The sequence below is a fragment of the Cyanistes caeruleus genome, chromosome 9, assembly GCF_971803275.1.
Source record: "Cyanistes caeruleus chromosome 9, bCyaCae1.hap1.1, whole genome shotgun sequence".
Taxonomy (NCBI): domain Eukaryota; kingdom Metazoa; phylum Chordata; class Aves; order Passeriformes; family Paridae; genus Cyanistes; species Cyanistes caeruleus.
Window position 1 is genome coordinate 31,547,619 of NC_141709.1, and position 15,631 is coordinate 31,563,249.

The 15,631-nt window shown below is 40.5% G+C and overlaps 1 protein-coding gene across 14 annotated transcripts in view; it reads left to right on the plus strand.

Moving 5' to 3' along the window:
* Nucleotides 1-15,631, plus strand: part of FGGY (FGGY carbohydrate kinase domain containing) — a 279,434-nt gene that overhangs the window by 226,543 nt on the left and 37,260 nt on the right. For all 14 annotated transcript variants that reach the window (XR_015273696.1, XM_086841676.1, XM_086841677.1 and 11 more), the window contains 2 exons: nt 10,355-10,462; nt 13,728-13,789. Coding sequence is in view for 13 of the 14 variants with exons in the window: in XM_086841676.1 (XP_086697802.1) it covers nt 10,355-10,462; nt 13,728-13,789 (170 nt within the window). In the remaining variant the exon portion in view is untranslated. The remainder of the gene's footprint in view (nt 1-10,354; nt 10,463-13,727; nt 13,790-15,631) is intronic.

Consider the following 15,631-nt stretch of genomic DNA (forward strand, 5'->3'; position numbering starts at 1 on the left):
GTTGCGTTATCAAGTGCAAAGTTAAAATGGATGTCCTGCAAGATTTATAATCTTCACACAAACTGGCATTTTGTGACAGTGAATATCTATCACTGGAGGAGAAGTAAAAATAAATGGGTGGAATAAATGGTTGTAGCTCATTTGAGGCCCTGGATCCCCAGTGAACTATTGTTTTGTAAGGCACAGAAGTAACTGCAGTGAGTCACGGAGCAGCACTGCTGCAGAAGGGTCCAGAACAGCATTTCAGCAAGGACACAAGCAGAAGCCACGGGGTAACCAGACAACCTTTCAGTCCATTTATCAAAGCACTTGTAGTTCCTGTTTCAAGGAAGGCGACACAGTAAATATGAGAAAAAAAAAAGGTTAATGTGTATATCTGTACCCAGACATTTCACTAAATAAAACAATAAAATAAATCAATGCAGAACTGCTAGTGCTTAAGTGCTTAGCAAAAAGCATCTGAATCCATCAAAAGTGTGGGTTTTTTTCTCTGTTTTGGATTTTGAAAACAATTTAGCAGATTAAAGGTCTTTTTTTACCAATTTCTGAAAGAAACCTTGACCTTTGGGAATAAAGAGAAAAGGATCATAGGCTACTTTGTGTCCATCGTGTACTTTCCCAAGCTGAAACATAAATAAGCTTAGTGTTAATGGATACTGATAAAAAACAGAAGTAAAATGGATGTGAACATTTAAGCTTGGAACAGTCAAAATTCTAATCTAATTTAAAGGGTTTGCTGCAAAGCTGAGCATTCAATCAGGGTCCCTGACAAGACTTTTGAAGTTCTTGCATCTCTGATTTAGGCAGAAGGAAATGGTGGATGTTGACTGAGTCTGGAATGATCACCCCTGCACTCAATCCCATTTAACTTCTTCCAGAGCTGAAACTTTCAAGTCATCCCAGGCTTAAATCCAGGTTTGCTTCCTGAAATAAACAGGAGGTTAACATCACACACAAGGAACACAAACTTCACAGGGGTGCAGACTTTCTGTGGAGGACACTAGGATTGTTTTTTTTTCCTGTGTCCAGGGACAGCAAACCCAGGGACAGTTCCAGAGGCAGATGTTCTGCTTAGACCTGTCTGTTCTGCTGGAGATCCCTCTCATCAATGACTGAGTGACCTGATAATCTGACACTGCTCCTTAGACCCTCCTGGGCTCTCTTTTTGCTGATGCAGAACTTGTTTGATCCCTCTGCTCCAGCCCCTCTCTGGGAGTGATTCCCTATTCTTGAATCCATTCTCTCAACCATCCAGCAGTGTCTGATGAAACCCTTCACTCTACAAAGCAAACAGCACCATTACTCTCGAAAGAAAACATGCACACCTAGCCCTGAGCCCTTTTAGGTTATGACATTTTTTAGACCATCATTTGTTGGATCCCAAACTGATCCAGGACTTGTCTCTTACTGACAGGAGTCTCAGGATCCAGCTTCCCAAGGTGGCAGAGCTCCCTAACCCCGTGCTGCTGTTCTCTTCCATCATGTGTGGGGTTCATGGCCCTGATTCACAGATCTGACTCAGAGTTTTTTGATGCTTCCTGGGTGAACTTCCACCCACATTAATGGAAAGCTGAGGGTCTGCTGCTCACAATGGCTGGGGAAAGTCATGGTCAGGAGATTGCTGGCAGAAGGTCTTGTAGAAGGTTGTGAACTTTGTGTCTATTTTACAGCATTGATTTTTATATTTCCCCTCTCTAATTGTTTTTCTCTTAATGGTTAATTAGTGCTCCTGATAGAGCTATAATTGAGCCATACTCCTCTTCTAGCTTGTGCTTTAAGTGGTCAGCTTCCAAATGCTCATGTCCCATTACAGCTCCCATCTTCTGCAAACAGCAGGTAAAATTCAGCAAAGAACTGGAAGAGGACTTGAGGAAGGCATTCAGGCATGGCCCTGTCAGCTTCTCTTTTATTAACATCTCACCATTTTTACTTAGATAATAGTAAGGCAAACAAAATGTAGAGTACTTTTTGCTTCCAGTAGAATTTTCTTTTTTTCCCCCTGTTTTTCTATTTTGCTTTTGTATGTAGAGGTTTGAGTTCAAAGAGAAAAGTCAAAAGTTTACAGTAGGAGAGGTAGGTACCAGTCTTGCTCTCTATTTTCCTCTTGGGAAAATGGCTGGATTTTATAATGTGAAAAGTATTGTTCTACTTAAAGCAAATACCAAGTTGTCCAGCTTGGCTGGTTAATGTTTAAAGCTGATACCATTGCCAGCTTCTTTCATAAGACTGGTATTTAACAAAAAAAAAAGAAAAGCAAAAAGCAAGAACAAGATTTTAAAAATCCTTTTGTGCGATCGTGAAATAAGAGTAGGGGCAGATGAAGAAATGAACTGAGTAATCTATAATGTGTATTTGTACCATGTCAGCAACTCCCCAGCAGCACTCCTGGCCATGGTTTCCTGTGGAACGTGCCAGGTCCCTGGGATCTGTCACACCATACACCACAGAGAGATGATGAGTAGAGGTGGTTTTGCTGGGCAACTGACCTCCAAGTTTTGCCTAAAATAATTTATTCATGTGGCTGTACCCTAAGACATTCTAATACCAAACATACCTTGGGCTGAAAATTGATGCAGCCTATTGGAAAAAATACTCCCAGCCAGCTCAGATGAAGAGGCTGGACCTGGCTGCTGCCTGAAAATGTGCCTCAGGAGGTGCAGAGGGTCACAGCAGTGGGTTAGTTCAGCCCCAGAGCATCCACTGTCAGAAGCTTTTCTCAGAAATGCAGCTTCAAGCTGGTTTTAATGGCAGATCTCCAGAAAAACTGCACATACAAGTGCACTCTCTGACTTCTTTGTTCCCTGCCTGATCTGTTGCATATTTAAAGTACAGTGGAGTAAAACAGGGGTGTTTTTGGGTTTTTTTTTACTAAATATGATTTGTTGTTGTCAATTTTAAACAACCTTTTAATTGATGTGTTCTAACTCTTATAAGAGCCATTGTCTTCCTCGTCTTCTCCTTCTCTAGATGAATTTTTTACACCAGTAAATACAAACTACTTCTGCTGGTCTAGATTAATTCCTCTTTATACCAATAAATATAAACTCAGTACAAGCTGAGTAACTAATATTATCGTGAATCGACCTATTCTTTTATTAAAAATCTTAAGTTTTAATTTTTTCAAATACCTTTCCTTATTTAGTCTTGAAAAAAACATCTAACTGTGCAAATGTTTAATAAACTGGGTGAAGTTTTACTCAAATTAATTCTTATTAGATATAGAGCTGGGTTGTGCAGTATATAGTCCCAATGTATAACTCACCTGAAATATTTTCAGAGATGAAGCAATCAAGTTGCCCTGGGAGTGTGGTTTCTTTATTGCACATTAATCACATACCTGATTTGGCCTCTAGTTTGTAGACCAGTTAATGTTTTATGGAGAATTCAGAAAATTAGAAATAGTTCTGCATGTGTGTCATTCACATTTTGCTGCCCTTCTCACACAGGTTACTGCTTGAAATAAGAGGTAACAGTAGTCCCCAAGGATTCGTTTGTGTCTCCTAGTTTTAGGTTGCACTGAGAGTTTTGTCTGGGAGGTAATTAATACAGGGATTGAATTTTCCAGGTCTCTGTGGCATAGCCTTGGCAATAAGTGATGAGATGCATATTCAGTGAGGCATTCATGGAAGTGTTTTGTATCCCCTAAGCCAGAATTCTTCAGCTGCCTGTAAACAGGTTACCAAAATCATCCCTGGGTGGGTGAGCTCAGGCAGAACCCCAAAGTCCTCGTTCTCTCTCTGTTGTTGTTGTCACTTGTGTGACTTCCATCCTTCCAGGGGGATAAAGTGAGCTCTGCAAAAATTTTTGTGGTCTGGTCTTAATATCATGGCAGAGTAAATCTGTCACCGAGGATGGCGCAGGGGATGCCAGCCTGTCACATGGAGCAGAGCTGGTGACTTGCCCACCACAAGCTATGCAGCTGCATAGCAAACCCATGATGGCCAGGGGACCTGAGCTTGAAATATAAGCAAATAAATTGCTGGCAGTGTATGACCTGTAGGAATAGGAATATTAATAAATTTTAATTTCCTTTGTCTCCTGAAGTACATTTGTTGTGTTCCAAGACCTTATTTTCTTAAATATATCTTACATCAGGCTGAAGCTAGAATACTGTTTAGTATTTAGTATGTAATTACTACTAATAATAGACATATTTTAAGAAGTTGACTTGGTGCACCATACATTTAACTTAGAAAATAGCCTCCAGAGTTATGGGGAAGCTTCATTTTAAACCCATTTAGTGCTTGAGAAATAATGCCAGGATGGCAATTTTAGGGTAGGCATCAGTTCACTGAAAACACAATTTCATGCCCCAGCTCTGCCCAGTTTATATATGTGTATTTATATCTATATGCCACCAGCAAGTGCTGTTATTAAATCACACATTCAGTAGCTATTACTATGACCTAAGTTTGAACCAGAAACCTAGAAATGAAACATTCTTGGGTTTCCCTTTGAGTCCTTTCCTTTTTTTTTATGAATCTCTTTCATTCTTTGTCAGAGAGCTGGGGACGAGTAGCTCTATAAGACCCATCTGTCAGCAGAAGCAAAATGATACCGTTTTCTTAATACAGGATTTTATGCATCGATGTAAAGCCTCTGAATTGAATGACTGTCAGTATTTTCAATCCACAGTCAGTCAGAAACTTTGGAAGTTAAAAGTCAGCAGAAAAGTTAATGAAAGTATTTGACTTGTCAATGATCAAAGTCCAGAACTGTAAAGAGCATTTATTAGTTGGTGACTGATACAGTGCTTTTCTTGTTTCTTTCTCTGTTCTTTCCATTAATATCTTAGATCTTTTCTTCATACCTGTCTTAGCCTAACAAAAACAGCTGTTATTCTGAATTTCTGGCTATAGAGGCTGATAAGTGAAGTCATTTTCAAACAATTTTTCTGACCTTTATTTGCTTCTCCTTAGCAAATAATTACCTTAAAAAGTTTTGACTCTAATGTGGCCCTACTCTAAAAGTAGAATAAAGGATTAAACTTGCTTTCATGGAAGTGAGTGGAAGTCAAGGATGGTCCCACAGAAATGATTTCCTGTCTCTAGGGCATATCACAAATAAATAGAGAATCTGATAGTGATAGCAGAACACTGCCACATATCAAAGGCTAAGTATTAAAAAGCAGAAATGAAAATGGCAGAAGATGGATATAGCAGTATGCCTTGTTAATATAAAGATTTGCTTTACAGGTAATAGCCAAATTCTCCAAATTCTCTGTCAGTTTTATTGAAGGAGTTTGTGTAAGCCTATACCAGCAACAGATGGTGTCAACTAGGGAAGAAAATTCTGCTGAAATTCATGCTTCCACAGAACTGCTCTCTCCAGCATGGTGTGTTTTATTTTATCTTGTCTCTGATTGCTGTAACATTTACATAAAGCTGAGGAGGAAACACAAGCATGTGCCTGATCATTATGGCTGGTCCAGGAAAACAAAGCTGAGTGAAACAAATCTCATGGTGTCACTTGCTCATTTGATGGCATGGCTGGGTGCCCAGGTGATGCTTGTCTGTGAAGGTCTGTGTTCTGTCCTGTCCTTGAATCCAGGGACAGTCCTGAGAGCTGAACTTGGGTTAAAGGCACTGACTCCTCTGACTCACTCACTTGAGCTGTGAATTAGCCTCTTCTGCCTTTTTTTCCAGGTAGACTTTTATAACAGAAGTAGATTTTTTTTGCCTGCCTTTGTTTTAAAGGGAGAGGCAAGTGGGAAGGACTAATCTAAATTAAATACATTACAGAGCTCATATTAATGCCATTTAAGCAGGTCCTTTCTTAATTTACCTTAGTTCTATATAGTCTTTTATATTTTAAAAACATTTTTCATTTCTGTGGGCTGCCAGATGTGCTGCTGATACCTTCTGATCTTAGGTAGTTTGATTTTCCCAGCGCACGCCAGGGTTCAAGTCTGGCCTGTAACTCATCCAAATGATCTATTCATAACAAAAAGTGCCTTCTGGCAGTTGCACCACAGCTGAATATTGTTAAACTGAATTCATCCTTTCATTTGTTTCTGATTGCTCTATAATGTTTACATATCTTACATATTAGAATGATCTTTTATAAAGCACACGCTGAGGTTAAACCCGCCCAGAGAGAACTTTATTTCCCCTCTTCTCCCTTTCAGAAGGTGTGGAACTGGTTTTTTCCCATCAAATGAGCAGGAATCTTGGAACTGCTTAGTGATTGTTTCATCCAAAACGATGGGGCTGAGCAAGCAGGAATGTGTGTGCTGGGGAGGCAGGGAAAGGTGACATTTCCTTGCACAAAAGGATTCTCCCCCATCCCCAGACAGAGTAACTGTGAGGTGGAATTGCATGTCTGGGTAATCCTTGTCTAAGCTGGCATATCACCCATGAGGGCAACAGTCCGTGTGTGAACACATTCAGCTGAAATATTTATAGATGCAGCTTATGACTCAAAGTCTGAACAGGTTCAGATTCCTCTTGTCTTCTGTCTTCAAATTCCTGCTGCATTAATTGTGCAGAGATCACTCTCACCTCTAGCATAGGATATCCTCTCTGTGTTTCAGTTTCACTCTATATAAAAGATAATAACTGTTGCTATGTCTCACAGTGGGAGTGTGTCACAGGAGGAATTTCAGTTCAATGGAAGGCAGAAAATCTTAGGTTCCCTTTGAATTCGTATTTCAACTTCCAGAGAAGGATGACATATCTTATTTGCTTTAAAAATAAAAATCAATTGCCCATAAATCTGAAACACATGTTGTTTTTCTACTAAAAAGATTAAGGATTTTCTTAAGCTCATTAAAGGAAAAAAAATAATGACATTGATCCTCCTATATCACCATAAGAATGTCTGAAGGCAATTGAAAGCTGTAAAAGAGACATGGTGTTATTGTAACCAAAATAGCCTGAATCTGGAAAATTGTGCTTTTCTTTTCTTCTAGATTCTGCAGCAAGCTTTGCACTGTTTCTCCAACCTTATGCCTCTGTCTAGTCATGTGTTTTAGTGGGACTGAGTGGGATGTATACTCAAACAGAATTAGGACCTTTTATTATGAAAATACAAATGCCAGCTGCTGCGTGGCTTGAAAGATTTAATCACCATCCAAATATTTCAAGTAGGGGAAATGGAAACCATTTGCTGTTTCTGATGCATATAGCTACAGGAGGATGCTCACCCCATTGCTTCTCAAAGATTGTGTGTCTCTTTTGGGGAGCTTGTTATTCTCAATTTTCCTCCTTTCCATGTGCCTCAAAGCCCAGAATCTGCAAAATGTGAACTAAACTCCTTAAGTGAAATGGGAAATCTGATTATGCCCTATCACATCAGTAAAGCCCAGCATGACAGCCAGTGTTCTTTATTCCAGTTAAAAGTTCCCACAGCAACAAAACTGATAACCAAGTGCCCTGCTGGCTTTATTCATCAGTGTGGCAATTCCCAATGCCCTCGTTTGCTCTGTTCATGTGTTGAAAGTTTGCTGGAATGTGTACAAATGGTACTTTGGTGGTAAGAGGATAGGAAGGTCTCAGTGTAATGTGAGAAGAGCCAGCATGGAAATATCCTGTCCTAAATTCCTGTGAGTGTCCAAAACACTAGGCCAGGAGTACTGGCTGCAGGGAGAATTTGGTTTTTTAACGAAGCTAAATGTTTTGGTGTTGTCAAACTTACAGGACAATTTGGTAAATTGTGACTAATGACAGAAAAGGGGTCTGGGTTTTGTTCTTTATTTTATAAACTCTATTGTCCTTCTTAATGTTTAGACTTTCCCCTGATTTCATAAAGCGTCTCAATGCCTTTAATGTCCTTTGGCAACTTGTTTTATTCAGGTGACACAACAGTTGGATTTTAAGCTTGATCCCTTTGCCATAACCAGATTTTTTCCTTGAGCAGACTGCAGAATGCTGCAAAGTTCGCTGCATCACAACTATTTTGAGATAAGCCTTCAAAACCCCAGGCCCCTTCTGCCCTGAATGTTCCTTGTCACCTGTGCTGTGTCTGTGGCTGTAGGGTGGGAATGAGTTGGGATGTTTGGGTTCCCCCTTGCTTCCATCACCAGTTCAGAGCAGATCCTGACTGGTAACTTTGACCAAATGCTGTGTTCTCAGTAAGGTCAGTGAAGTGGAATTGGTCTAAAAATCAGCTTGTTTTAGGACTTGCTTTTTGTTGCACTTCATTTTGTTGTTGAAATCGTAAAAGAAGGCTTGCCCCATCGAGGTGATGAAAACTCAAAGCTGTATTAATTTGTAGTTTTAAGAGAAAACAAAACAAAACCAAATGTCTTTGCAATGTTTTTGACGTAGCTTCGTCCACTTGGAGTCATAAATGCCTTTGTAAATTCAGTGCAGCTATTCTTGCTCTTTAATGGGTTTAGTCAGCCAAAATCTTGCACAGACACACAGACATGTGTGTGTACACATACATCTATAGGCAGAGTAAATCAGGGCATCAGAGCTGATAAGGGAGAACCAAGCAGGATTCCCAGATTTGTTAGATGTGTTCCTGAGAGAAATCAGCATTTCTTGACACTGTGGTGATGTATTTTGAAAAACAAATTTTTGTTGTTTTGTTTTCCTACTTAACTTCCTGACAAGAATCAGCTGTACTGTAAGTTTATGGCTTGAGCAGACTATTGTTTGTGCAGAAACCTCCCTGCTGCTGTATTTACTAAACATGTGTGATGCACAAATGCCAGTAAACTGCATCTTGGAGGATAATCCCTAGTGGCTAGTAAAAACTGCCTTTAAACTTCAGCCTGTTTAAATATAGAGAGAATGTGCACCAAGTTTAACAGGAACAGGCCTGAATTTTTAATTATTCTCAAAACTGTTCTGATGTGAAGTCTAGGCTTTATTAAATTCAACAGCAAACCTTGAACATCCTTCAATGGGTCTAGAATTTTGCTATTGAGGAGCTAAGTCTAAGTACAAAAAACTCCATTGTCCCATTAAGACTTCTCTTTTTGCTCTTCAGCACTGGAAACACAGAGACTGGTCTTGTTAGGGAATTAATTCTCTTGTATCCTTCTCTGCTAGTAGTTCCCACCTTCTAGAAAACAACAGTTGCGGATTTAGCCATCATCAGTGGGAAGTGCAGCATAAATCATGGGATGGTGTAGGACTGCACTGCTGTTCTCTTTTCCCAGTGAAATCACAGCTGTGTCTAACTTGAGTGTATATATGTGGTCCTGGAAGAGAAAACATGGATCCTGCTTCCAAGAGAAGCCTGGCAGGGCATGGATGGCCTGTGTCCTCCAGCCCCTGCTGCACGAATTCTGTGTTCAACCATCCACAATTAGTCTTTGGAGCAAGTGGGGACCCAACACCATCCCAGTTCCTGGTGTGTGCTGAGCCTTACTTGCTAGACTGGGCAGTGTTCTGCTGAAGCAGAAGGAAAGTCTAGAAAGTCTGTCTGGTCTATTGAAAGTGAAACCACTTTGTAAGAGGAAGGAAAATGCCCTCCACCCTTATAAACTGTTAATTTGCATCTTCTGAAGGAGAGAAAGGAAATGAACCAGTGTCTCCCACATCCTGAGTGGTCTAACCACAAAGGCAGGCAGTGCAGGGGCTGGGCTGTCACTGTGCTGGGGTATTTGTGTGCAAGTGGTGGAGCACAGCCCTGCCCCGTGCCTGGGGGACACTGCTCAGATATCTGCCTGATCTGCCCTCACAGATGTGAAGGAAGGAGTGGTTTGTAAAGCTAGGCCTAAGGAAGAGTCAGAACCTGCTGTTTAGCCAGGCAGATGGATTGGTGTTTGCTGCTGAACCCAAGCAGATGCCAGCCCAGGTTTGCAGCCTCCACCTCAGGCACCTGACTCTCCTGGCACCGTTGTGAGGGCACTGGAGCTTGGGCTTCCACTGCCAGCATGGGAGAGGATGGCAGATCTCAAGGGACACCACTGTCCTCTGCCAGCAGGGCTCCCTCCTGATTCTGAACTCTCCAAATGTTCAGCATGGGTGCTCTGGAAACTCCTGTGGCCGATTACAGTGCCTGTGTTTGCTCATGCCAATTGAGTGTTGTATCCCACTGGTCACTCTAAGTAAGGCCTTTTTCTGGAGAAATGAGGCAGTTTCCCTCTCTCCATAAAACACAGCTCCTATTCCTGAAATTTCTTACTTTCTGTTTGGCCAGGCCCAGCTGTTCTGTCAGTGGGATGAGTGGGTTGTGGACTGTGTCTTGTCATCTACATATTAAGTAAATGGGGGAAAACATTTTTTACATGCCATTTTAGAGTAAATTTCTACCTGTATATCTCCACTTCTGTTGGTAATTTCAGTGGAGAAGCAGAAATTGTCTCATCATTGAACTCTGATAGCTGCCAAGCTTTAATTGTGAAGTTCCTACTTTGACAAGCACTTTGATTCACTAGATCTTTCTGTTGCTTTTCCAGGTCAGTGAATCCCCCATTTTTGTGCCTGGTGTTTGGGGACCATATTTCTCTGCGATGGTACCTGGATTGTGGTTGAATGAGGGAGGCCAGAGTGCTACAGGAAAACTGGTGAGTGTTTGGAGACACGGACAGACTCCAAGCCTGCTGCTGTTTGTAATTTCTTCACTGGCAATTCAGACCTGAAACACCTCCGTAAGATCATGAGATGTACCAAGCTTCTGAAAGCAATTAACAATTAGATGAGTGTTATGTCTGTTACATAATACTAATTTGTGTAGAGATAGGGGATTGCATACAGGGCATGTCTTCCTTTTATGGTGGTGGTGATAATTATTGTAATTATCTTACAGGCAAATAGGCTTCATTCTTTGCTTTAGCAGGCTGAAACAGACTTTGAGGTGAAGAAAATGATGCATCTTGTATTATATAGATCAGTTGTGTTCATTGATGGGCATAAATGAAAGATACATGGACAGAATAGTAATATAGTAACATATTATTCCATCAACTCAGTTCTTCCCCTGAATACAAAGAATCTAACTGTATTAGGTTAATTTAATTTAGAAATAAAAATTAAAGCCAAGCAGGGTTCACTAAAAAATAAATTTTCTTATTTACAGGAAGGCAGTCAGAAGTCAAACACTGATATCAAATTTAAAGAAAGGCTATATGTACACAACAGTATTTAGGCTTGAGTCCAAAAATTTCAGCAAGACCTTGGTGACTGCTTAACCCTGGAGCTTGTGAGTCTCCTCGTGTCACCTTGCCCAACCTGTGGAAACCCAGGCTGCCCTCAGGGCTGAGCTGCAGGGGCCTCTGGGGAGGCTGAGGGAGACAACCCCAGGCCTGTGGAAAGCCCCAAGTGCAGGAGGGTTTGGTCAGTCACAAACTGCAGCTGTAATCGCTCCTGACTCAGCACCACCCATCTCTTTATAAGCCTGGAGATGGGAGTACATGGCCAGGAAATGCACTGGGACATCTCTGCATTTAAACATTCCATATGGAACAGTCACTGAATGAGAAGCAGAAATCCTCCTGGATTGGGAAGCCCAGACATGCCCCAAGCTGAGCTGTGACTGGGGATCCCTCCTGTGCTCTCTCCTTGGCCACGTCAGCCTGACATTCCTCTGTGTCACAGCTTCAGTGGCACAGTCATTCCTCTTCCTGCAGCCTGGTTTCCCACCCCACCTCCAGCCCATCCTTAGCCTTGTAGCTAAAAACTGTTTTTGCAGCAGGTGGAATGTGGATGCTTTAAATTTTTCAGGTCAAGATTGGGCTAAGACCAAAAAGCATCCCATTTTACAAATAACTGCTACAACCAAACATAAAAGTAAATAATGTCCATATAAAATAATAAATATATGCTCATAGCACCACCATATTTCAAGGGAAATAGCAAATCTTGTATGTTGCTTCTCAAGAACACTTTTAAGAGGGAAGTTTCTGTGTGCTTAATTCCAAGCAGGTAAATACATTTATCTAAGCTCCAGACAGGATACAGGCAGTCAGTAGTTTTTCTTGGCTGGCTCACAGTGGTTCCACACTTAAAATGTACAGTGAGAATTAAGGCATTTCAAAAAGATGATTTTAAAAATCCTTTCATTTCTTGTACCAGAGAACAAGGCATTCCTGAATCATTAAAGAAATTACTGGAAAAAATGAACTGTCTTGTTAGGACCCATAGCAAAAGTCAGTTTGAAGGACTGTTAGGAATATTAGGGAAAGTGTCTCATTAAAACACTTTTGGAATGTCCCGTGTGGTTTTCTTGAGGTGGTGTGAACAGAAAACACAGAGGGAGCCGTGGGAGGAGGCAGTGCCACGTGCACTGTGCAGGGTACATTGCATTTATTATCTCTCATTTCAAAGCTCCTGTTTTCTCACACCTAAAGTTTTCTGAAAACATACCAAAACAAAGGACATGTTTAGGGATTCTTTCCATTGTTTGATCAACACCCCAAGGTGAATTATTTCCATAAAATTTGAACAGTCTGATCAAACTTCTTAAAAGGAAAACTGATCTCTTTTAAAAGCTCTAATTTTTGGGGGGATACAGCTGCAAAAGAAATCAGTTGGATTTTGAAAACTGTTTTAAATAGAGTCAAAATGAAGAACTAAGAAGTTGCTTGTTCTGCAAATTCTTGTTTAGTTGTATATTCAGTGGGGCTTTATGCTGTATTTTCAAAATTTATAAGAAAAAAGATAATGCACAACAGAGACAAAGGATGGCATGACATCATTACACACTGTGAAATAAAAAATAGCAGAAAAGGGTTTCTAGATGCATCCCTCATGTGGCCATGGCTTGAATTAAGGGCAAACTTCATAACTCCTGTAACAGTTCCATGTAACAGTGTTTTGATAGCACACACCTATATATGACATTTATTTATAGATTTATTTCTGAATTTATGAGCTGCCCCTGTGTTGTGAAGAGATTCTGCAGGATTGCAGAATTCGGGCCTGAGCTGTGTTTCTGGAGCATGCACATGTTTGAACTCTGTCTTTGATGCTGATCTCAGGGAGAACAGTCATGCATTATTTTCTTTGCTGTGTTCACATGTGTATGCTTCATTATGCGGTTCAGGACTAGACTCATGCTGTTAAGATTAAATACTAATGTGATTTGCTGTCAATAAGTACTGCCAAATATACTCAGTGCTCTTGAGCAGCTATAGTTTTGCCTCCTTAGCTTTTACTGTCACCTCTGATGGGATATTCCCAAGAGGCCACAAAACCTGCTGAATTATTGTCTTAAAAGCCCATATTATTCTACCTGATACTTTGTTTTGTGAGTAATGGTAACCACTTTGGAGTGAAAGGACAAGCTGACTTATAAATTCAGCATAAGACAGAGCTTATATTGATCTTCTTTTATAGCAATAATTGCTTCTCAGGGTATACATTTTGTTTCCTGCAATGAATGCATGAAGCATCTATCAGGATGACAACACACCTTGTGTTTTATCATAACAGTGTGATAGAGAAAGATGATGTAGGGATTTGGGCCAAGAAGATGCTTTGGTAGAATTCCAGTGAGGATATCCATGCAGAATGGGAGAGACTAGAGGACATGCAGGGCGTGTTGGACTGAAAAAAAGTCATCCTTTCACCTTACTTTTCTGACTGAGGAGCTGCATGATTAGCATTTGATCTGGGTTTGGTGCAAGGTTGCTTGTTTTTCTTACTGTTTATATGCCAAATCCTGAACTTCAGTGGGAGTTTTGCCATTGGCTTTGCTAGGGCTAGGATTTAACACTTCATGAGTAATTTAGAAGCTCTCTTCTCTTTAGAGCTGTGACACTCCTTTCCCTTTTCCAGGATTGAATTTTCAAGATGTAATCATGCCCAAAATGTTGCTTTTCTCTTTTTCAGATCGATCATGTGGTGCGAGGCCACGTCGCCTTCCCAGAATTAGAGGCAAAAGCTGCAGCCAGGTCACTGTTTTATTCCTTTATCATATACCTGCCTTACACACTGAGGCACACTGTATTCCCAGCAGTGTCCTCATTCTCAGTTAGGGGAATTTACACTCTGATAGTGAGCTGGAAGTATTTACAAAGACTTTCCAGGTGATTGCTCATAAATATAAGGTTTAGACTGCCCTCAGATACCTTTGCAAACATATGAACTTTTTGCTTTTCAATCCAGCCCAAGGTATTTCTTGATTCCATAGCACCAGCCCTGTTCAGCAGACCTCCATGCCTTGGGCTAACAATATGTCTTAATTTGTAGGTGAAATAATTAAGCTCCAAGGATGGGCTGTAGCTTAATTAGGAATATATTATTCAGTATTTTTCAAACAGTCATCTAAAGGAAGGTGTAGCCACTGTGTGAGAAACTCCTGCTTGGCAGCACAAATAGAACAGAAACCCAGGATGAATTTTCAGACAAAACTTTAAATGGAAGGGTGACTTGGAGGTAGCTCCAGGATTCTTTGAACAAGAGGTTGTGTGTGATGTGGAATTTGAGCTTCTTCTGCTTTAGAAGTGGATGAAGACAGTTCAGACACTTCTGTCAGGTCTGGACTTCCTCAAGCTTTTTTGGCTTGGATTCATTCTAAGATGGTTCCCATCACTCCCAGAGAGGTCTTAGCTGAACAGTTGGGTATGTTGGATGAAAATGTGATTCTCTTCTAATGTCTTTTTCCTCCTTAGATTAAAGAAAAAAAACCATAAAACTTGGCATTTTCCCTTCAGTTCTCCCTCTGGTCTGAGAGGCAGAGTCAGTCCTGACAGATGGATTAAGCACGTGCTGTTACAGGGATATTTTCAGTCCTCCCTGGGGAGATAAAGCTCTACCTGGTTTCTCTGGATGACCCTTCCTTGCCTTGCAGGGCCCACTGCCTTACTTGTTTGTTAAGAACTTGACCAGGATTCCCAGAAATGTATTGGACTTGATTCAATATGAAACAGATTCATGCTTCCTAGAATTCTCTTTGTTGTTCTCTGGAAAAGGAAATCAGGAAATAAATGCATCTGTGTATGTTTGGAATAAAGATTGAACTGGGTCATTTTCAAAATTCTGGCTTCCAGGCCATTTTTCCAGTGCCCCCATTTGAAGCACAAGCATAAGACAAACAATTTAGTCTGTAATGCCAGGATAAATTATTTTTTTTTGTTGGAAAAATGCCTATGGAGTAGCCTGCTTGTGTCTGCTGGATCTGATACTGAACTGACTGACCACAAACAACGCCACAGTGCAAAAACTGAGATTATGATGTGAACAGGACACTAAACACAGAATATTGGCAGTAGACCTCCATGTTATCCAAGGGTATGGTGTCATAACGCTGGATTTGAGTCTCCTGCAGTTAGTAACATGGTGGAGAATAGCACTGATAGTAAGAGCTGTAATATTTTATAAAACCAGTGATAGTATTTTATTAAGTTAATTTGCTCAATGGTATTCTGGTAATTCTTTCCAGGTATCACTCTTCTATTGAAACATTGGTATTGTTATAAATTTACTAAACAAGTCTCATATTAACTCTCTCACCTTCTGTCTCCCTGTGCTTCTCAAATATTTATTATATTTAAAGAATTTAATTTGAATGAAGAAAAATCAGGAACTTTGAAATTTGAACTTATTTTTTTCTCCTTATTTTTTCCTTTCTACTTTTCCATCATTCCCCAGACTTCAGCCTTATCATGGGTACAAGTAGCAGCTGCTGTTGGCCAAAACTCTGGATTATGTGTTTACCTACTTTTAAGTCATATACACAGAATAAAAATAATCACAGAATGGTGTGAGTTGGGAGGGACCTTAGAGCCCACCCA